Raw genomic sequence first — 24,540 nt, 5'->3', positions numbered from 1 at the left:
GTGTGTGTGTGCACTGATGGGAGACCTGTATTACCAGATACTTTACTTCCTCCTTAGGTGAAATACTATCACGGTACTGCACATGTTGGGAGGGATGCTATGATGCGTCTCTTTCGCCAGACGTGGTTTAACCCAAGGTTCAGATCAGTGGCAGAAGCTTTGTGTCACAGCTACATTGCTTTGTCAACAACAAAATGTAGGAAATAGAACACTGGTCACAATGAGTCATGTGGGGAGGTCAGGGGGTCCTTTTAACCAAATGCAACTTGATTTCATTGAAATGCCCATGTGCAATGGCTTAAAATACATTATTGTAATTGTTTGTATATTCTTACGTTGGACAGAACTTATCCTGCAAGACTAAATAAATGGATAAATGGGTGCTCCATTTTGACTACATGTTTCAGTGCCCCCAGGACAATACACCTCTTAGTTTTATGGCAGGGAAATCTGCCTTGGTTTTTTCAGAAGAAGAGGGTATTGAGGGTATCGTTGGGTTGTCAAGCAATAAAGCGCCAGTACCTGATGGCATCCCACTGGACCGCTACGAATCCGGTCTGAATCTCTGGGTACCAACTCTTACAGCTGTTATTAACGCTGCCGTTAAAACAGGCCCTCCAGGCTCCTCAGCCAAATCTACCATAGTCCCTGTATTTAAAAAGGGTAACAGAGACAGCACTTATTGCTACAGGCCAATCTCCCTGTTGAAGTCGGTGGTCAAGGTGGTTGGGCATATACTCTCAAATAGATTGACCTGCTGGGCAGAACATATTGACATCATATCAGATGGCCTGTATGGTTTTCGTCCCGGACTATCGATCAGGGACCATTGTTTACATTTATTTTTGATCCTTAACAAGTACACAGTCGCTAGGTCTGCCACCATTCACCTGGCCTTCTTGGATCTGTCATCTGCATTTGATCACGTGAATAGAACCAAGTTTTGGCAAGCCATGTTGTCCATGGGAGTGGATGGTGATATTGTCTATTTCTTGCAGGACCTCCATAGAGACAGCAAGGCCGAGGTTCGATACAATCAGGACATGGAGATTTCCCACCAGTTTTGTATAAAAAGAGGAGTCTGACAAGGGTGTATCTTGTCCCTCTATTTGTTTAACCTATATATTAATAAACTGGAGAGGGTCTTAGTGGAGACTAAGGTGCACTATCCCCAGGTGGGTCAGAGGAGCCTGCCCATTTTGCTGTACACGGAAAATGCAGTCATCATGGCCCGGACCACAAGAGGGTTGCAGATTTGACGTAATGCATTTGTCTCCTTTATGGAGGATTTGGATTTGATGATAAATATAACATAATCCTATGTGATGCAGGTAGGATTACGCACAAGAGAGCATTTCCCTTTTATGGTGGGATCCTCCCAGATTCCATACACGGATGCCTTTTCCTATATGGGGTTCCTGTTAGACGACAAGATGAAATGGGGGCCACTAAAACAGAGAAGGAATGGTGACTTAGTGCGTGCCAATACGGCCATTTTTAACTTTGCTTCAAGATTAGGGAGGAGACCGCTTGAGGCAATATTGTAAGTTTATCGGCCGAAGTGCATCGCTAATGTCTCCTATGGTAGTGAAATCTGGGGCTATACCGCCCTAGGAAGAACTTAAAGTGGTTCAAAATTGATTTCTGAAATGCCTTCTATGTGTGCCTCAGGGAACCTCAAACCTATCAGTCCATGAAAAGGTGGGGGTGCCCTACCTCTCTGATCTCTTGGCCTTTCGCCCACTGTTTTTGTGGTTTGAGAGCTAGCAGATCCAGGTAACAACTTTAAACAAACTGATCCAGAAGGATTGTATGGCCCTGTCCACCAGATCCCGTGACTCAATCATATAAAGGGCTGCTTTTGGAGCTTGGGAAGATCCGACTTATTTTCCAACCAAGAGCTAGCAAACAAGAAAGATAAGGGGTGGGCAAGGGGGTCCTTTTTCATACAGAGGACTATAGACAGAGAAGATCAGGAGCTGAGAAAGTGTAATGTACGTACATTTGTTATCCTGAAAACTGTGCAATCTACCGAAACTTACCTTTCTGGGGCCTCTAAGCCTATATGAGTGATTTTTATTGACCAGGTTCCTGTCTGCGCAGTCACGCAGGTGTAGTAGGGGCCAGAACCTAGAGTCCAGTGGCTGCAATGGGAAGTCTCCACAAATATGCTTCATTTTATTATCTTTGTAAATAATACGAGGTACCCAGGAACACTTTTATTGTCCCCATTTTGAAAAAGATTGAGTTTAGACAAAAAACCTTTAAAGTCATAAATCGAGTTCTTTGGAAATACAATGTGTCAGCAATACCCACACATGGAGCAATCAGTTACCCCAAAGGCAAGAAGTCACCAAACATATGCCCTTTTACCCACATCCCCCACCCAAAACCAAGCAAAGTCGAGAAAACCATTAGTTACAATGATAAAACCGCAGAACCTGGGGCGAGACTCCACCTTCCTCCTTAGGCTGTTGAAAAATGGTATCTTTCAACGGGGATTGTTGTGCCTCCTTCTAATCCCCCTTTTGCCTTCTGTACCCCATCGGTTTTCCCGCCGCTGCCTCCTGCGGCCACGCTCCTTCGCCGCCCCGCTCCCGCCTCCCACCTGCTCCTTCCTCCCTGTCCGCCTTAAATGGCGACCGCCGCCCGGACGTGCAGCAGATGCACGCAGCGGGCGCGCCGAAGGCGCGCCAACAGGTAAGCCCATCTGCGCCCGTCCGCGGAAAAAAAACTGCTGTCTGTCGGGTAGATTTGTTTCTGTTTTTCAGAAACACATACATGCCAACAGACTCGATTCAGGAGGAAGACTCCAGACATTTTAAACCAAAACGGCTATATTTTTTCGGTCTCCTGTCTGAAATTGTCTCTGCTTCAATGAAAATTTATGAGGAAAATACAGTCCCCAGAATTCTTTCCAAAATATCCCATTATTATTTCAAAATGTTGGTATGTATGGAAACAATTCCCAACTTGACATTGTGGCACCCGAGGCATGTTTTTTTTGGCAAAAGTGCTCTCAAATTGTCTACAGGAGAGGATTGGTGAAAATGGCTTGCAAGTGAGGCAGACAACTCCTCCGTCCATCCATCCCTTGGTGGCCAACCGGACTCACTTAAAATAATCCTTATTAAAATAATAGCCAGCAAAAAAGCATATGAGCATTCAATCGCTTATCACTAGTAAATCAGTAATACTTTTTATTTTAAATGCTCTCCACCTAAACTGGGGGTATCCCAAATTCTTTCCATTGTTTTCATCTGCAACCGAACCACCATTTTTAAACCTGACTCTTTTGTAAACCTGTCCCTGGGGATATCATTATTACCTATCCAGATAATAAATACTGACTATCCAGTGACTAAAAGTCCTTAATTCATATGAGGTATTCCATAAATACGACAGTTTAGTTTAGGTTACCGTTCTCCTTTATAGATGACTTGAGACGTTGTTCCAGTTGTTCTCCAAGCCGTTTGTTGGTGCAGATGGATTCTTCCAGCTTCTTGCGTAAGTACCGGATCTCAGTGAGATGCTCTTCAAGTAAGTCATTGCCTGCAATTATGTAAATATATATAAAGAAATGGTAAAAGTGTTCAGGCTCAATTGGTTATGCTGTTTTTACTTAAATACCTTAGTTTATATGTACTTTGCACACAGAAACAACATGGCATGCAGGATCCATTGCAGACCCTCTGAGTGTATTTGCAGCTTAGCCCCAAGAGATCTCTCTGAAATATATGTGTGCGCTCAATAAGTCTCCTCCTAGATACACAGATAGATATAGTATGTGTTGTATATAAGATGGTGATAGATGACAGGATACTTCTAGTTGATTACATGTAGATTTATTCCAAGACACAGCTGAGTACAAAACCTCACCAGCTGACCAGACCATCAACTGACACTGACAGAACACTCTGGTACAAGTTAGAACACTCACAGGTATTCTGGGAGACTAAGGAGGTAAGAACACTAAGGAAGGGCTAAAGACTACTGTCAGCCATATTACAAGAACAATCAATATACAACAGTATGCTCTTTATTAGTATTATTCAGGGATGACTTTTCCTCTCACGATCTCATGGCTCCTCTGCACACTCAACAATGGGAGCATAACAGCATATTACACTCTTGAAAATATATATTATATCGCACCAGCACGGAGGGGGTATTTCCAGTGATTTTTATTTTTGTTTAGTGTAAGCCTATTACCAAATAACCAATCGCATTTCGACCAACTTCTTGATCTTGATAACAGATAAAAGAGTTTATCCTCATCTTCTACTATTTTATGCTAATTTCTGAAAGTCTTGATACTGTGTGTTGCTATTGTGATAAGGTGCAGTTATTGAGATTGTATTGCATCATTATTGCATCAGGAAGCAGGGAGCAGTATTGTGACCACTTGAGTTGGGAGCTGGTCGCATGGTCAGGCTAATGATAAGGCCTATGAACAGTTCCCGCTGTGCATGGCTAAAGGCTGTGCATGGTGATGGATGGAGGCCTACACTGGTTGAATTATGCAAGACATATATTATCAAAAACACAAACATTCTTCATTGTTATGATGAATTCATGGTTAGGATGGTTATAACACATTAACAAGTGTTTAGAATGCCACTGAAATTTATTGTACATTGAAACCAAAATAACACTGATATGTGTAAATTGATTAGCTCTAGAGCAGCATTATTTTGATTCCATCCTAAGATACTGTAAGAGTGCATTATATCCGTGTGCAGTCAGCACTCATATATATTCTGTGTGATTAATGGTACTAAAAAAATGATGGAGTATTGCATATTTAAGGTACTCCATGTAAAACTAATGAACTTTATATATTAAGTGGTTAGAAATAGAGTTTGCTGCAATACTTATATATTAATATGCTGAGAGAAAACTAAGTTCATTATGTGTTTCATATTAAAATTAATAGTATGAGATGTATGTGCAGACTAATGTTTAAGCATTTATGTATATAACAAGAAATTAGTTTAAAATTGGTGTATTTTGGAATTACATATTTATGTAATCGTTGCAATGTAATCATGCGTTAGGAAATTGCGTTTTTTATGTGCTTAGAAACGTGCATGTATTTGTAACCCTGTGCACCATTAAGTTGACATGAATTTGCGGCCTCAAGCATAGTTTTAGTACAAGCTCATGTTTAAGTTTAACATTTATTTTGTAATTGAGCTTCAATGTAGAAAGTGTCTACTTGCATTTTTGTTTCCACTGCATGTGTGAATAAACCCTCATTAGTTTGGAAAGAAGGGTTTTAGTTTTAGTTAGATAACAGGGCATGAGTAGATGGATCTTGGCAAGGAGAAACACGGTAACGAGCAAGAAGGCGAGTTCCCGTGGAGGAGGAGAAGAATGACAAAGGATCAATGGCGTACCAACTTATTGATGTGGGAAAGGTGGCGCCAAAATCCAATTTGTGCCGGGATCGTGGAAAGCTACTGGAGATGAGCATGTGATGTACCTAGAACACAACTAATATCTTATGCTGTAACATAGTGAGAGTCAGAGAGCCATTTTAGGACTTCATGCGGTACGCACCTCTGCTTCTGCTTTGTGTGGATTCATGCTACATGACCCTTGGTTGGAGTTTCTTTTACTGAAGACTCTGACATCTGACATCTTTCTATTATTTATTTGTAGTCAATGCTTCTTAGTTTAGGGCTGTCCCTTGTAAGGCAGTGTAGGAAGAGATAACGTGCTCATGCTTACCTTTGAAAATTAATTGATGCAATTTAATGTTCAATTATTTTCCTTATCACTTGCATCATCATCACTTCTCTGGTTGTATGCTTTTTGTTATATAGAGTCCATTTCTTTGGAGTTTTGGACTCGTTATGTTTGCCCAATATTTCTATAGATAATGTTAAAGCTGATTTCTATCAATCTGTTTCTGAATTTATAATTTAGGGCTAACTAATCCCAATCCTAGTTGTGGAGTAGCTATTGTGTAACCAAATTAATTATACTGTAAGGAGATTTAATTGTGACTGTTTCCTCCCGCTTACCTCTCAAGCAGCTAAAAAGACCATTTAGTTGAGTGGGGATCTCTCATTCTACAATCCAAATCTCACACAACAGCCAAGCAAATCATAACTCACACCTAATACAATGTTCATGACTTCACCTTTGCTGTCCTAGGTGTAATTATAGCTTTCAGGTCAGCTTATGTATAATATTACCATTAACACTATCCATGACCCAATTATGGATATAGCGTTTTTTATTGGTGTGGGTGTGTTTTCATTTAATGATATTGTGCATTTAGGTGTATAATATTGTCAGATTACAAACATAACATTTGGTTTGCGAGATATGGTTTGCATAATCATGTTTGGGTGGCGATCCACCTCTTGTTCAGATACAGACTGCACATGGGTGTCTCACGTAAATAGACGCTCGCCTGTCACGTTTTCAGGTTAAGCATGGATTATGCAAATGAGTTCCATTTAGATTTGTTTTATGAAAAGGTATCTTAAGGTGAGCAGAGCTTCTCCTCCGCAAAGTCCAAAAAGCCTGCCATACCAGAGATGATATCTCCCATTAAAAATGAACCTGAAAGGAAGCAGCTGCCTTTCTGGAGATGGGAGGGAGTCGGCCACTGAAAAGCATGCTCCTGAGGGGTAGGGGAGTCTACAGGGCCAAAACATCACTTCAGATTCGAAGCCAAGCCCCTTGGCTCTACTAACTATGCCTCAAGGAATCAAGGAAGGTTTTGCCCTGCATTCAGGGCAGTGGACCACATTGTTGTGCCTTTTTGTGGTGTCATGTCAGTTGGTGTGCCTTGATGCTGACCAAGAGTGGGAATGGAGGAGGAGAGAGCTCATTTAACACAAATAAATGGAAAGAGCCTATAAGGTGGAAGATGCCTTCCACACTGGAGTGTGCTACGGGATCAGGTGTTGTCAGTGGAGGTTCCTGCCCAAGGGCGGAGGCTCATCGCCCCGCCTGCTACAAGCGCAGCAGGTACATGTAAGGGTCATTACCAATAATTACGACCAGCTCTGTTCTAGCGTGAGCGTCAGACGTGTGGGGGCAGGGCTGATGGCAGCAGCAGGACTGCGAAGCAGGCAGTTTCCAGTGCAGAGTGAACATGTTGTATTGGCCGTCCGTCTTGCGGCAGCCAACCAGACGCGCACTTCAGCCTGCACAATCCCAGCTGTGTTAAACTACTGGGGATATTGCAGGCACAAGCACCTAGCCTCTGAAAGATCGCTGGGTTAGCCTGCTCAATCCAATCCTGGAGCTTCTCTCATGCTGAAAATAGCATGAAAGCAGCTCCAGGATTGGTTAGGTTCGAGTTGGCTGTAGGATTGCCTGCCATTCCTTCACTTCACTTCACTTCACTGTGACCCATGATTCATTGGCGCAAACCTAAGGCCTGAAGATATGAAGCATGATAGTGAGGAGGTCTGCAGCATCGCTGTTTACTTCACGCCCTCCCATGTATTTAAGTGTGCTTATGTTATCAAGAAGCACGAGGTAAAGCATGCAGCACATGTGTTGAGACTGTTGATAAACAGGTAGATATCCTAGTGCTCTCATTATAACTGAGCTAGACAGTTAAGCTTGTTTCATCCAAGCGAGAAGTATTATAATTGCCTAGTATTGGCTTAGTCACCCCTATCATATGTGACCAACAGTTCTTCTGTTTTTGTTAACTGAACACTTCTTGTGTCACTACCACACCCTGAGAACCAGCACGCACCTTACTTATGCACAGCACAGTTTATTCGTGGCCAACCTTAGAATAGCTCGTGTATTGCCATAGTAACGGCTCCTCTAAAAAAACGTGCTCATAAACATAAACTGTAACTGTAACTGCGATTTTGATTGTTTACTATGTCGAAACTTAGATCGGCCAAAACTCCTCTTGAGATGGGGACAATGGACAACTATTTGGTCAAGGTAGTGAGTAAAATTAATAAAGAAAGGCGTCTCTCTCTAAATCGGGTAAGCCCACCGGCTTCACCAACCAGCCTGATCGCTCCCCCAGTCACTCCTGCCCTAGATCGTAGTTGTAATGTTAGTCGGGATTTAATTAGTGACAATGATACACTCCCAGAACAGAGTCAGGCACTCCTGGAAGTGCCGGTTAAAAGTGTGGATACCATATTACAAACCTCCCCTACATCTTCACCGGTATCCTCACCAGCCCGAAGAGTAGTACGGGCTTGCAGGAAGGCCCCAGTAAAGCGGAGGGGGACAAGGAAAACCAAAAAGGCTTGGACCCCTTCGACAAGCACAGGAGGTGGAAATGAGTCCTTAAATAAGACAGAGATGACTAACCTTAACCCTGACCTTATTGACCTTTTGGCCAGTATTATAGAATCTAAACTAGAACTCATGATTAAACCTTTGGTGGCAAAATTAGATCAGGTGACACATGAAGTATCTAGATTGGGAGATCTCTTGAATTCTCATCTTTCCTTGATTAATACACAGAAGAGCCACAAGGTTGGCAACAATGTCAATAAGGATGTAGTTGCTTCTTGTAACGGGGGGAATAGGGTCACACATATTGCACAAACTACATCAGTGGCACAAGCTACCCATTCTCCCCCTGTACCACCCACCCTACTTCCCCCTGTAACAGTTACACAACCCCCACCAAATACTCAATCTATTAGGGGTGGGGGGAACAATGAAGGGAGGAACAATGAAGGGAGGAGTGTGGCTAAGGGAAGAGCATAAGTTAATCTTCCCCCAGAGTGTGTCCCATATACAGTTGTCCTTACAAATGTACCGGAGGTGGACTCTTATCTTACTGACTCTCGTTTTGAAACCCACGAGGCCCTGAAGAATAAATCTCTATCATGGCTGAGTAGGAATTGTGGTTTTCCATCTGCCTTTTCCAACGACATAATCTCCACCCGAAGAGTGGGCTGGATAGGAAATTCCAGGAAGAACAACAAAGGGGATTGTGTCATTGTTAATTTTAGGCATCCGCAGCACGTTGCAACGGTCTTACTTAGAGCAGCCTCTTTACCCACTGCCGATCATATGGTGTGTGCACGTCCGCTTGGTTTTTTCTATAACCATCTTAATAATACTCTGCACTCACACCCGGATCAGTCGTAAGATTTCTGAATCCATCCCTAGGCGTGGCTTTGTTTCCCCTCCGCAAAGCGGTCATCAATTCTCATATAGAATGGACCCATATTGTTACAGGTTAGCTAGGCCATATAACCGAATTGATCATCCTCTTCCATTGGCCAATCGTTATACCCCCCTATCATCTTTGGAGGAAAATGATTGACAGTCAAACGAATTGAGGATAAATGCACAGCCTTTACAACCTATCTTTAGCATTGTGACCTGGAACATCGCTGGTATTAAGGCTAAAGCACAAAATGATATCTGGATTAATTAATTAAAAGCCATGATATTATAGCATTCCAAGAGACATGGGACCAGGGAAACAGCTTCTCTCTAGACGGATTTAGACATTTCTTCATCCCTGCAAGTAGTAGTGCTGCAGGTAGAGCAAAGGGAGGCCTTTTAACTTTATTTAAACTTGATCTAAAGGGTACACTAATTCAGTGTGATTCTGGATGCCAGAATTGTTTAATCGTGGAATTATCCACTTTGGATAACCCTAAGATTTTATTCATAAATTTCTATAATTCAAGCGCCTATGAGCACACAAGCCATAACTTGGATTTTTTGGAGAAATTTTTGTCAGTCTACAGTATCAAGGTGAATACTTTTGAAATAATATTCCTGGGGGACCTTAACATACATCCCTGTAACCTATTGTGTATCAGTTTAGAAGAAGAGGGCCCCCCATATTCATCTCCCATGCATTTTGAACATTCTAAACAGGGGGAGACGCTTGAAAACTTCCTTGCAAGATGGAATTGATATGAGTCGGGATGTGTGGAAGGTGGAGTTAGGTTGCCCTCTTTTAAAGGAACCGATGATGGTACTATTATTGAATATATTTTTTTGTCTTCTTTTTTGTTGAGTAAAGTTTTAAAGTATAAGACTGTGGTTTCGGTCTTCAGTGACCACAACCCGGTGCTAATTGAGATAATCTCTGTGGACCTCTTAACCTTGAGAACCGCGACACATAAGGGTGGCCAAAACGTGGTCGTCAAAGACCAAGGACGTAGGCTAAAATGGTCAAACATTGTCCCTGAAACTTTTTTGTAAGAAGTGTTGGCTAAAGTTGAGGACGAGGTGGCCATATGCCTAGAGAACCAGGCTCAAATCACGCATGTGGTTAGTGCTTTTGATAATATCTGTAGGCAAATTAACCACAGCCTACTGGCCGGTCCAAAGCAGAAGACACACGGTGGAAAGAGACGGTTTAACAAAAGATGTTCTAGGACACACGGCGACTTACTTAAAGCTCTGAAGGCCACCCCTAAAGACCGAGCTCAAATAGCTAGCTTAAGATCTGTCTACAAAAAAGCTATCCTAGATAGGAAAAAAGAGCTGAAAGACGATGCCTGGTCACAATTACTTGCCCCAGATATTCTTAAAAAATAGCGGGCAGTTTTGGAAAATCGTGAACCAACCGTAATTCTCGGGTGAAGAGAATTCGCCACTTGAGGCTAATATCCCTGATGAGGCCTGGATAACACATTTTGGTAAAATATATTCTAACCCAGACCCAGAAACTCAAATTGGTGATAGCCTTCCTGGTCTTGAGGGCCCAAACATAATTTTTGAGGTTAAAGAAGTAGAAAGAGCGATCGAATTGTCTCTAAAAAATAAGGCCCCTGGCCCTGACGGGGTCCCCGCAGATGTCTTTAAATGTGCGCCAAAGTTTTGGTCGAAGATTCTGTGCAATGTTTTTAACGTTTTAAATAAAAATAATATTCCAGCCTCGTGTAAAAAAAATCCATTATCATCCCAGTATTCAAGAAGGGAGACAGGCAGGACCCTTCTTGTTATAGACCGATTTCCCTCATAGACTCTTCGGTCAAGATTCTGGGACGGGTTATCTTGCTCAAATTAAATGAATGGGCGAATGACAGAGGGGTCCTGTCAAATGTGCAATACGGGTTTAGACCGAAAAGGAGCACACTGGACCAATGTCTCAACCTGCAATTGATACTGGATAAATACACTAGGGCCAAGGAGGGGTCCATGTATCTGGGATTCATGGACCTCTCCTCGGCTTTTGACCTAGTAAATCGGTCAAAGCTGTGGAAAATTTTACTTAATTTGGGACTCGATAGGGCCCTAGTTAATCTTCTGGCAGATTTACACTCAGGCCTAATAGCTTCTGTCAGGGTCACTACCGAGGGGCGTTGTTCCAGCCATTATAATTCGGAAAGAGGAGTCAGGCAAGGGTGTATCCTGGCTCCCCTTCTTTTTACGATATATATAAATGCCTTGGAACCTGCACTAAGGAGGCAACCCCCGATATCCCGCGTATGGGGGAACTTGGTATCCCAGTTCTCCTATGCGCGGATGACGCTGTCCTCCTCTCGCGGACCGGGGTAGGACTACAACGGCTGCTAGATGTCTTTGGGAACTTTATGGGCTCCCTGGACCTTAAAATAAATGCCAAGAAGTCCCAGATTATGATCATGGGGAGAAGTTCTAGGAAAAGGCAATTTAAAACTTTTTTCTGTGGTAAAGAAGAACTCTGCAGAGTGTCAACATTCCCTTATCTGGGGGTAACCTTTGATGAGAGAGGGAATTGGGGTCCGCAGCTTAAAAACAGAAACATTTCACTTGCAAGGACCACTTCTGCACTTCATGGTTTTACAAAAAAACTGGGGACTAGGCCTATAGCAGCATTAATGAAGATTTATAAAGCAAAATGCCTTGCAGTGGCCGCATATGGTAGTCCAATTTGGGGCTACATTGCCCCGGATTGCTTACAGATTACCGAAAATACATTTTTGAGATCTGTCCTTTCAGTACCACAGTCTTCTCCCTCATATACTATTCACTCTGAACTTGGGGTGGGCTTCATCTCAGACACGATAAAAATGGCTCCTATAATGTGCTGGTTGAAGACCTGGTTAAACCAGGAGATTCCCTTGAATCATATCATACTGAAAGACTGTCTCCATTTGGATAATAACAACAAGATTCAATGGCTGACATATATTAAAAACAGTCTTTTTAAATTAGGGAGACCAGAGCTTTTTTTGTCTCCAGAGTCAATAACATCAAAGGACATTGCACTGATTAAGGGTGCCATGGGTCAAATGCTGGGCCTGGAGAGAGAAGAATTGGAACTGAAAAAACCACTGTGAGGGCCAACTTTATTATGTCTAACCAACCAGGACCTGAACTTTATCGTACCCTGGTGAATCGTCCATACCATAGGTTCCTTTTAACACGTTTTCCACTTAATATGATTCATTTGAACCTTGGTTATTTTCCTAAATGGAGCACCCCTGAAAATGCTATGTCGTGTTCATGTGACAATTTTTCCATCCAGAACACTATGCATTTTTTAATGTTCTGTGGTCACTACACAGCATTAAGGTTGAAATTGTTGGTTCCAATCCTAAAGGAGGCTGGGTTCTTGCAGGTTAAGCCTGCTCTCTTTTACTTGCAATTACTACAGACCCCGAGGATTATTTTTCACGTTGCTAGTTTTTTAGTGGGTGCTGCTAGGATTAGAAATAGGATAACGACTGATGGATTGCTTCTTGAGGAACCCCGATGTAGCTCTATATAATGATTGTTTAGTGGTAAATGGTAGCCAGGGAAATTAAACTGATTGTTGTTTTTATTCTTTTAACTATGATCTTTTTAGATGAATCATTATGGAACATTTTTAAGGCTCAATCACCCTGTTTTTATTGTGTATATCTAATGTATATTATTCTGTTTTTATTCTGTAAAATTAATGTAATTTATGCATGTTTTTGTATAGTACTATTGTCTTTTTATGATATTGATTTATCGAAATAAAGTATTCTGACTGACTGACTGGCACAGCACAGTGCTGTTGGACGGTGAAACAGGACTGAGTGAAAAACTGATATGGAAACAGGCGAGGCTCACAAGTTCTTCAGTCATTCGTTTCCTTCACTTCCCTTTGCTCCAGACCTAAGCCCCCCACCCTTGATTCTCGCACTTAACCCTTGGTCCTGGCCATGGTGAACCCCCCAGAGCAGCAAAGCCTGATCATCCCTGAGCACGTGCAATACACACCTGTCTCTTCTGACACTTCCAGCCGTAAGCTCAAATAATGAAACAGCGTGAGTATGTAAACATAGCTGCCTGCTGTTTGTTTGTTACTTTATTTGTGAATGCGAGGCACATGTATTACATGGTGTTCACAAGCTGCTTTAACTTATCTGAGGAAGGGGGTTGCAGGCTGAGGAGTTTGTTGCGGTTTGTCTGCACAACTTAGCTCCCACATGCCTATAGGTACTGTAAGTACATCAATGGTGGCTGTAGGTCTTCCTTTTCGCATTTTAAGCCAACTTAAAACTCATCCCTAACTTTTACGCCTCACCGCTTTGAAATGTCACTAGCCACCACTGGGGGCTATGCCATTGAGCTGTTTCATACGCCCCCAGACCCAACCCAACAAGGTGGAGAATGTGGAGTAAGATGTGAAAGTTGAGTGCTCTTGAAAGTGGATCCTTCTTTTGGGGGCCTCTCTTCATAAAGTGAAAAAGACCAAAAAGGTTTACTGAAAACATCAGACGGGGGAAAGCTTGACAAACTCACTTGACAAGGGTATCATGAATCCTCACACTGTAATAAAAAAAGGCTGAAAATGCTAAGCTATATGCTATGAGTCTGTGTGTGAGTTTCACTAAGCTACCATTCCAACTTCAGAAGGAAACTCACCCGCTTCTGTCACTGTAAGCATGGATAAGTACTGTGATCACTCTACTGTAGATGCCCATCTCCAGCAGGAGTAAGACATTTTGAACTGATTTCAGCGGTGGACATATGGTAAAATAACAGTTCCTCAAGACAGCTACTGCTTACAGAGGGGGTTAAGCTAGTGAAACATAATTCATTAGGCGCTTTTGTAGTAGCAATTGAAAACAAGCTGACTGAACTGTCTTCCGAAAGTCAAATAGCCACTGTCTGTTTTCATAAATGTCAGAATAACACTGTTAGGCACTCCCGAAAACATGGCATCTAAATAGAGGATATGTTATATGTGTTTAAGTGGAAAACATTACACTCTATGGAATTCCAGAGAACCAGGAGAAACAGAATATGAATGTGTTCCTGGCAATGTTTTTTTACCCCCCAACTGGAAATAGTTGTCTGCCTTGCCCTCGAATTCTAACAAGTTCACTGTTTAGATAATGTGGCTACTAGTTGTGCAAGATGTGTGGCCTGTGCAAGTATTGGGTCCACCAATTCCCCTCACTGGGAACCAAGCACCCCATTGTAGTGCTTAAGTCTGTCAGGGTAGTGAAGCAGAGCATTTCAACAACTACTCAGGGGAAGGGGTGGGGGCTAGTAATCACCATTTGCTGGCCCACAATAACAACACTCAATACATTATTTTCCAGTCAGTGCTTTTTCTTTAGAAAAGAAAAAGTACATTTATTACACACACACTACTAAACACTATGCATGCATTTACAAATATACATAAAGCAGATTGAAAATATCTTAGATGATAGTGAAATCACATTTGACCCCTAAAGGGTCATAACCCTACAAATCACAGTTACCCCCTGCCTATGAGAGAAAGCAAATCACAATATAGAGGGGTATCACATTAAATAAAACAGGCCCATTGGCTTTATCATGGGTGTCACCATATTCCAGGAACAACAAACCACATATCAAAAGCAACATCATTTTGTGAGTAAATGCAATGATCAATAATAACTGAGGGTAACTGCAATTATTAATGTCAATAAAGCATACCAACCTCTATCAGTAATCACTGTCGCATTATTAATTCAATAAAACATTTGAAAATTAATATAACGTGTTTGTGTATTGTTTATATACTTTCAGGTCATACACAATGCAATCATTAAAACAGCATATATACAGCGCCCCTTTCAGACCACATTAAAATATAGCCATAGATTCACCGACTAGAGACCCACTGCATTCCATATATCTTCTATAAATACCTTCAGGCCACATACAATTCCGCCGTAGAACCAGCCCCCTTGAGGTCGCTGCACTTCTAGCTATAGAGCAAAATCTACAGCCATTGGAGTGTTTAAAAAAATGTGAGAAAATCCTTAGAAGGGCATGGATTTTTTGACTCCGCAAACATAGGGTCTGTTTTCAAATATTACTTCTGCAAGGCTGCTGTAACTCCTAGAGCCCCCCACAACACTTTCGATATTCGGTGTTTGTGCCCCCGTTCTCCTGGGGTTACTACAAATCAAGAAAAGTATGTAAATTGACAAGCCCCACAGGTCTTCAGGGGGTGCTCCAGCCAAGAGCAGTGAATATTTCAATATTGACTCTCCTGCTGCTTTCAGGAGAGCCGTGCTGCTTGTAAACAGTCTCGTCTCGCACTAATGGTTTCCGTTCTCTGTAGGGTTGTGTCCGGTCTCACCCGGCACTCCCCCAAGGTAAGTCAAGCAGTGGAGGTCATGGTGGGAGCCCCAAGCGCCCTGGGACAATGGCCGGCTCCCTCACTTTCGACTTTTGATCTTGGCCAGCGTGGGAATCAGGCTTTCTTCCTTCTCCCCCCACACTCTATGCAGATGGGTGCAATCTATTGCGGACCCTCCGAACCCCAAAACACAGGCACAGAGAGGAGTAGGCCCTCTGGGGCCATTCTGGTGCTTTGGGTCCCGGCGTTGGGTTCCCAGGGCCCTGCATTAACTTTGCTGTGGCCTCTGGCGGGCAGGAATAATTCTGGGGAGGGGGCCTCACTCACCCCCTTGCAGGGTAGAAAATAAAGAATACTCCTTGCGCTGGGCCCTTACCCACCTCGGGGGTAACTGTTCAAGATGCGGCAATGCCCCATGCAATCCGTTTCTTCGAAAGGAGTCAAAGGTTGTCAACTTTAAAAAGTCCATAACTCGGGCCCTGTATGGGCTAATGAGGACAATCTTGGCCTCATTTTACTTCTGATGAAGAGCTCCAGCCACCACGAGTAGTTTTAACAGACGTCCTCTCTTCCAAAGCTGTGTGTTTTCTAGCAGGTGCCTGGTTCCACTCACTATCTACACCAACTTTCCTCTTGGTCTTTGTTCCTGGTTGCAGAAGTGCAGCTCTTTTCCCCAACTGGTCCTCAGGGGATGCCAGTGGCTAGCTTCACTGGAGCTGGGGTCAACCGGGTCAATGTCCTTACTTCTTTTGGGCATCAGGGAGTTTCTGCTTCCAGTTGTCCATATCTGTCACAGACCCAGGGTCCACCAGGGTAGAGCACAAAAGTATCCCAGACCTTTCACTCCCTTGTGCAAGAGTTTTTGAAAAGGGGTGACAGGTTCTAGAACGAGGCAACCCCGGCCAATCTTAGTGTGCCACATCACCTTTCCATCCTTCACCCAACCCTTCTGCACAGAATGGTGGGAAAGTTCAAGATGGTATCATCGTGGAGTCACAGGTCATATCTGCTCCTAGGGTCTGAGCTCTGCTCCTAGTTGACATTTCCATCCAAAACTACAAAGAGGAACGTTCTCCTGTGTTATCTCCAGTTGTCTGGACTTCTTACTTTGTTCATTGGGCCTAGGATGTTTCCAGCCCTAGTACAGTATAATAATCACCAGATGCAGATTTGTTATCCCCACCCTTTCAATCAATCAATCAATCAATCAGGTCATTTGTAAAGCGCACTACTTACCAGTGAGGATCTCAAGGTGCTGGGGCGGGAGGGGAGTGCTGCTACTGCTCGAAGAGCCAGGTCTTGAGGAGTCTTCTTAAGGTTAGCAGGTCCTGGGTCTTCCGTAGGGGGATAAGGAGGGTGTTCCAGGTCTTGGCGGCAAGGTGGGAGAACGATCTGCCACTGGAGGTCACTCTTTGGATGCGGGGGACTGTGGCAAGGGCGAGGTCGGCGGAGCGGAGCTGGTGGTTGGGTATATCATCTGTTAAGGTATGCTGGTTCTATGTTGTGGAGCGCCTTGTGTGCGTGAATGAGGAGCTTGAAGGTGATCCTCTCGTTGACGGGGAGCAAGTGCAGGTCTCTCAGGTGATGTGTGATGTGGCTGCGGCGAGGGATGTCGAGGACCAGGCATGCAGTGGTGTTCTGAATGCGTTGAAGTCGTTTCAGGAGTTTGGCGGAGTAAAGAGGCAGTGAAAGAAAGAGTGTGGGATTTCACTGGAAAAGATATAGGTTTGATGAAAGGGGTTGATCCTGTGAAAGTTACAGTAAAATAAGGTGCAAGTTACCCAAATATACCTCAGTATAAAATGACTACATAAGTAATTGAAGGAATAACTCCAGTGATTGACAAAATGATTGAGCAGGGAATTTTGAGAGAAATAGAGAGCAGTCCTTGCAATTCACCAATTATGGGATTGGAAAAGCCAAATGAAACCTTTAGAATTGTGCAACACCTGAGGAAAGTTAATAAAATTGTTGTCCCATGTCGTCCAATTGTTCCACATCCAGCAGTGATTTTGTACCAAATTCCTCATGATGCAGAATGGTACACTGTGAGTGATCTGTGCAATGCGTTCTTTACTGTTCCATTGCATCCAGAAAGCCAACGAATTTTTGCGTTTCGTTTCCAGAATCGTATCGTAGCATGGTGTAGAATTCCGCAAGGGTACACTGAGAGTCCATCGATTTTTAACCAGCTACTAAAGAAATCACTAGAGAATCTTAGCATGCCTGGAGAGTCTGTGTTAGTGCAGTACATTGATGATCTTTTGGTTGCGTCAAAAACAAAGGATGCATGTGTAACTGATACTATAGCATTGTTAAATCATTTGGCTGAGGAGGGACATAAAGTGTCTCCATCAAAATTGTAGTTTTGTCAAAATGAAGTACAATACTTAGGTCACAAGATTGCTAAGGGAATCAGACAGGTCACAATTGAAAGAATCAAAATGATACAAGGAATGCAGCCACCTAAAACTCAAAGACAGGTGAGAATGTTTTTGGGAATGGTAGGGTATTGTAGTGAGTGGATTAGTGGATTTTCATTGATCGCAAAACCATTACAGAGATTGACAAAAGCAGACATCAGAGACCCTATTGTTCTGACCAAAACAGAGATGGAAGCATTTGAACAGCTGAAAACAAAACTGTGTGAAGCACCAGCTTTAGGAATGCCTGATTATGAGAAAGAATTTGAACAGTACTGTAGTGAGCGAGAAGGATGTGCTTTGTCAGTTTTGGTTCAGAGACATGGAAAATTGAGAAAACCAATTGCGTATTTTTCAGCTATTTTGGACCCTGTTGCAAAAGCTTTGCCATGTTGTCTGAAAGCAGTAGCAGCAACCGGTGTAAGTCTGGAGCAAAGTGAGGGAATAGCGATGGGATTTCCTGTGAGAGTATATGTACCTCATTCTGTGGAGATTCTCCTCACTAGAGCAAAGACACAGTATATGACTAACAGCAGAATGACCCGTGATGAGAAAATAATTTTGGGAGCTGAGAATGTGACCATTACCAGATGTGTGAATGTCAATCCATCGACATTGTTACCTGATACCATAGAGGCAGAAGTGAAAGGTGAGTTTGATCACAAGTGTTTGGATGTTCTGGAGTATTGTACAAAGCCTCGACCAGACATTAGAGATGAACCTTTACCTGAATCCGATTTTGTAATGTTTGTGGATGGATCATGCTTGAGAATGGAGAGTGGTGTTCTAAGTGCTGCATATGCCATCTGTACAGTGGCAGAAGTGCTGGAAGCATCTTGTTTGAAAGGAATTCATTCTGCTCAAGTGGCGGAGTTGATTGCTTTGATACGAGCATGTGAATTGGGAAAAGAAGTGAAAGTAACTATAGTGACTGACAGTCAATATGGTTACGGAGTTGTTCATGATTATGGACAGCTCCGATCCCAAATAGGTAATTTAACCTCTGCAGGAACACCTATTCGAAATGCTGAATTTGTGAAGACACTAATAGATGTGATACAGCTACCTGAGAAAATAGCAGTGGTGAAGTGTTCAGCTCACAAAAAGAGTGAGGATTACATTACTCGTGGAAATAATTATGCAGATGCAATTGCAAAGCATTGTGCTAAAAATCAAATTTCAATCAATCGAGAAAAGTCAAAAGAACATGTTCCGAGTCCTTTAATGCTAACCACTGTAGTTGAGACTTGGCAGGAAGTGAGACAGAGGCAGGATGAGGCAGAAGCAGAAGAAAAAGATATTTGGCTAAAATCAGGATGCAGACAAAGGGAGGAAGATGAAATCTGGGTTTATAAAGATGAAAGACCAGTAATGCCCGATAGCATGATCTCAGACATGCCCGAATGTACCATGGTCAGGCCCACATTGGTAGGGATGCTATGATTCGTCTCTTTAGGCAGACTTGATATAATCCCAAGTTCAGGATGATTGCTGAGAGCTTGTGCCAGAGGTGTTTAGTGTGTCAGCAATTTAATCCTAACAGGAGAACTGTTGTAAGTTTGGGAACCATAGGACGGGAGGGTGGTCCATTTACAAGAGTTCAGATGGATTTTGTTGAACTGCCTCCATGCAACAGACTTAGATATATTCTTGTGATAATCTGTTTGTTCTCTCGATGGGTGGAAGCTTTCCCCACGCGAAGAAACGATGGATTGACTGTTCTTGCGTGAGATAATACCATGTTTCGGGTTCCCGATGACGATTGAGTCAGACCGAGGCCCTCATTTTGAAATGAACTTATGCAGATGATCTGTGAAGCTCTGGACATTCACCAGAAGCTGCATTGTGCTTACAGACCTGAGGCTTCAGGAGTAGTTGAACAGGTGAATGGAACGATTATGAACAGAATTGAAAAGATGTGTTTGGCAACAGGACTTAAGTGGCCCGATGCATTGCCACTTGTCTTAATGACATTAAGAAGCATACCTGACAGGAAAACTGGATTAAGTCCACATGAGATTTTGATGGGCAGGGTGAGGAGACAGGCCTATGTACCAGTTGATAAGTTGTTGACAATTAATGATGACATCATACTGGATTACTGCAAAAATCTGTCTGATGTGGTAACTTCTGTGCTCCACCAGGTGAGAACTGAGTCAAATTCCAAAGAGAAAATTCCAGCTCATGATCTAGTCCCTGGAGACTGGGTTCGAGTGAAAGTGCATCGCAGGAGAAATTGCTTGGTACCTCTGTGGCAGAGGCCACGTCAAGTTATCTTGGTCAGTACTACTGCAGTTAAGTATGCTGGACTGAAAAGGTGGGTTCATGCTAGTCACACCATTCATGTGCCTGAACCTGAATACCCATACGACGGTGAAACTACAACTGACTCTGATTCTGAAGCTGAACCAGAAAAGACTCCAGATACTGAAGATCGACAGGAACGTCGACACCTGGAAGTATCAGAAGCCAGTTCTGCGTCTGAAGGTGAAGGTGAAAGGGAGATTGTGGAAATGCCAGATTCAGAAGATCAATCTGAAGATCGAGAATCGGTAAAGACAGACACCAGTAAAGACGCAAAAGAAAGTGAAGAGAAAGCTGTTGAAAAGGAGAAAACTAAAAAGCAAACTGAATACTCTGAAAGCAGGAACGCAAATCTTGAGACTGGGGAAGAGTAACTCACGATAAGGATGAGATTCCAAGTATCATTTATGAAGGTGTTCCTAACAGAGTAACAGAAGAGAAAGCTGAGTCTGATGAAGACAAAGACTTTGTGAGAATAATAATCAATGATACAGCTGAAGATACTGAAAGTGAAACTGATGACAGTGCAGACAAAACTCCATTAAGAAAAAGCCCAAGAAAAAGAGCTTGGAGAGTGGAGCATAACACAGTAGAGCCGAAGACTAAGAAAGTCTGCAAAGGAGATAGCTGGCCTAAGGAAACCAGTGGATTGAGATTTAAAATAGTGAACAAAACAAAAGAACCAGAAGAGCAAGTGAATGAAATTACTAGCCAGAAGGAAACACTGGGAAAGAAAATAGAGACTATTCAAAGGCCAAAAAGAGTAAGACGTCCGAATCAGAGGTATAAATCGCCTGAGTGGACATACATTGTTCTACCACCAATTGTTGAGGTTAATAGCAGTCAAGAAAACCTGTACAATCCAAAGACGATTGGAAAAAGTGAGTAAAGAAGTCAACTTTAGAGAAAAAGGTAGGTGCTCGAAGTATATGATATTAAAGTAAGAAATCTGAAGTCCTGTGAGACGGATATTGTAAATATAGAAGAGGTCGGAGTTGACATAAGGTTGAAGAAAATTTGTTAGAAAAACCTAAATATAGTATATTTTAGAATAGGATTGACACAAGTTCGAAGAAAAACTTGTTAGTGAAGTGGGTAGTGTGCAACTTGTAAGTGACATAAGGTCGAAGAAAAATTGTGTTAGAAAAAAATGGCAATGAATAATCATAAAACGAAATGTTCTATTTTTACAAAATGGTGTAGATGTTTTTCAATATGTATGGGATTGTTGATGGTATTGTGGGTAATTTTAGCTATTGTAATTCCTTTCCAAGACAAATTAACAAAATTGAAACCAAATGTGAGTTCAAATAAGCCAAGTGAGAAAGAAAAAGTTCATGAGATCCATGTGTACAAACCAGAGTTGCATCAAGATAAGTCAATCAGTGACTTTACGAAGAACACTTTTTCAAAGTTGTTACTTGAGTACATTAAAACTATGAATGTTGATGATTGTTATGTTTGTGTAAAATTGCCAGCATCAGTGTCAGAAGGGGTGACCTATCACCACCTTCCGCTTACATATGGAGTAACTTGTAGTGTAATTGCAAGTTTGTGTTATCAGACAGGGAAGTTGGAATATCATTATTCCAATGTAGATGAAATATTTTTAAAATAAAAAATTGATGGTACATTGAATAAGAGAAAACTTGCAAAAGAAATGGGAGAATATTTCTTAGAATTAGATGAGTTGACACATGAGTATTCTTTTAACAATAACTTGACATGCAAAATGAGAATTGAATAGAAGGCATTTTTAAATATGGTTGAGGAAAGATGAATTGCTTACAAACGAAATGAGAAAATGAAACATGCAAAATCTAAATACTTTACATTTGATGATGAGAATATTGAGGATAAAAATGTGAATGTAGCAATTAATATAGATGCTCCAATGTTAGGGAAATTTTGTATTAGAAGAGGCAATTCAATGTATGACAATTATTTTGTGGGTGCAAGTCAATGCAAAGACACTTATAGAATTATAAGGGGTTGGGGATTTAAAGGAGTAGATGATCCTTTTTTCCTGGAATTTATTTTATTTGTGGGAATAGAACTTATTATAGGTTACCAGACCATTGGTATGGGACATGTTATGTGGGTTTGGTCTTTCCTAAAATTTTCCATGTAGATAGAGGTACTAATGGAAAGCATGAGGTAGGTAAAGTTCTAAGTCGAAAAAGAAGAGAGTGTGTGTTAGAAATAATAGATGATGTATTTGGGGCACTGATACCAGCAGTGAGAATTTCGTTTAATGCAAATAGAATCAGAAAATTGTCCACAATAGTTGATCGATTATCAACAGACACAGCAGGAGGATTCCTGATGGTTAATACTGAAATGGTTGATATGAAAGCTATGGTTATGCAAAATCGACTTGCTCTTGATATAATTTTAGCAAAAGAGGGAGGAGTCTGTGGGATTTTGAAGGTGCAACATTGTTATACTTATATCCCAGATAAAAGTCAGAATATTGAAAAGTATATTATAAATATTACAGATTTGCATAAAGAAATTGAACCACTGGAGGTTGAAGGTGTCCTTGAAAGGCTAGGTAAAAGTTTCTCAGTAATTAACAATTGGTTCCAAGAAATAGGTAGTTCAATTATAGGTAAAATATTCATACCAATAACATTGTTAGTGATAGTGATTGTCCTGATAAGATTATGTTGCATATATAAATGGAGAAGAGATTTTAGAAAGTCAATAAGGAAAAGAAATGAAGAACAACAGGCAAGGATAAGAGAAAAGAATGAAATAGAAATGGAAGAAATAAGTGAGAAGATTTTCAAAGACTCAAAGGAGAAAGATACTAAAGTGTAGATGATACTAAACTGAAGAATTCAAAACATGTTCTGCTAAATTTTCCAAAATTTTGAGAGATGTATTGGTGATAAAATCACCAGATGAGGGAATTGATGGAGCAAGGTGGCAAAACAAAATTTTGTGTTCTCCTTGTAAAGTCAATGTTCCATAACGTTAACATTTACTAATGGAGTGTTGTGGTAAATTAATCAACCATAATATAAAATGCAAAGTACACGAACATTGGGGAATACTAATTTTGCAAGCATGAACAAAATAATTAACTAATTTATGTTGTTATTGTGTTGTGAACTAATGCACAGCTTAAAGATAAGTAAACGCAATATGAATGTGCTTATTGTACACGTTATTGTGCTAAAAATCATCGGATATGTGAGTATGAAATGTATTTATGTGGCTTATCTGCTAGGTAATAACTAATAGGGAAACATTAGTACGGTGGGAGGGAAGCAGAAGGGTTTTCATTACCAAAATTAACATAAATTTGTGTTTGTTTCTATGATAGTTCCAAAAGTGGCCTCTGAGGCCTATAAAATCCAGTTACTCTGGCTAACTGAGAGCAAATGCTGGACTGCGCATGCGTGCCTAAAGCCTGCCAGCAAGAGTGAGCTGCCTGTACTCGGAAGGGAAGTTCAAGGCTACATTGCCCTGAAGCTAGGATGATTGCCAAAATATGGACGGTCAAGTGTTCTGAACGTGAGAGAATTATTTGACGTTGCGAGTGAAGGAAGTGACCAGGCCAGATACTGTTTAAAACAAAAGACTATTATGTTTTTGCTGATTCACCGTGAGCTCGATGTTGTAATGGTGAGAAAATGCTCACCCACCCCAAATTGTCCAATCAGAACCCGAATTGGTGATGTTAGATACCTTTTAGATAGATTAAGTTAGGAAATTGGTGTATAAAAACCCCTGGTTTTACTTAGAGGGGGTCGCTCTTTCGATTTCCTCTCGAAGTGCTGCCAGACTGAAGATCGATTCCTGGATGTAAGAGAATCTTAACTTTTTCCTCTTGTTTACTTTCCAGGATACAAGGATAAGATGAGGGCGTTAGTTAGGGATGTTAGGAGAGAATGAATTTGTAACTATCTGTTCTTTGCTAAACTTTTAACTGATTTCTAACTAAACAACTTTTTCTGAGCTCTAAATAAAATGATCATTTTGAAATAAAGATTAAGATTTACTTAATAAAGAATTGATTAATGCCTAAATGACAGACATATTAAAGTTTTGCTTTTAATAAAATTGGGAAAATGGAATATTAAAGCTGGTCTTGTGATTTTCCTACGCCTAATTTTCTTTCTAGTAGATCAATTGCCACTATGGTGGTGCGTCTGAATAAACTGAAATGTTTTTAATTAAACCATGGTAAATTGTATAAAACTGCAGGTGTAATTAATAACTAATCAAATAGGTTTAGACACTCCACCAAATGTTACAGCATTTCTCCATTTTGATTCACCAAAATCCTTGAAGCCAAGTTTAAGT

The 24,540-nt window shown here is 41.5% G+C and overlaps 1 protein-coding gene across 6 annotated transcripts in view; it reads right to left on the bottom strand.

Annotated features, from left to right (window-relative positions):
• Window positions 1-24,540, bottom strand: part of PDE4DIP (phosphodiesterase 4D interacting protein) — a 1,524,691-nt gene that overhangs the window by 226,986 nt on the left and 1,273,165 nt on the right. For all 6 annotated transcript variants that reach the window (XM_078686955.1, XM_078686929.1, XM_078686947.1 and 3 more), the window contains one exon: window positions 3,421-3,552. In XM_078686955.1, coding sequence (XP_078543081.1) covers window positions 3,421-3,552 — 132 coding nt within the window. The remainder of the gene's footprint in view (window positions 1-3,420; window positions 3,553-24,540) is intronic.

This window comes from Lissotriton helveticus, chromosome 1_1, assembly GCF_964261635.1.
Source record: "Lissotriton helveticus chromosome 1_1, aLisHel1.1, whole genome shotgun sequence".
NCBI lineage: Eukaryota > Metazoa > Chordata > Amphibia > Caudata > Salamandridae > Lissotriton > Lissotriton helveticus.
This window is presented reverse-complemented; position numbering and strand designations above follow the sequence as displayed.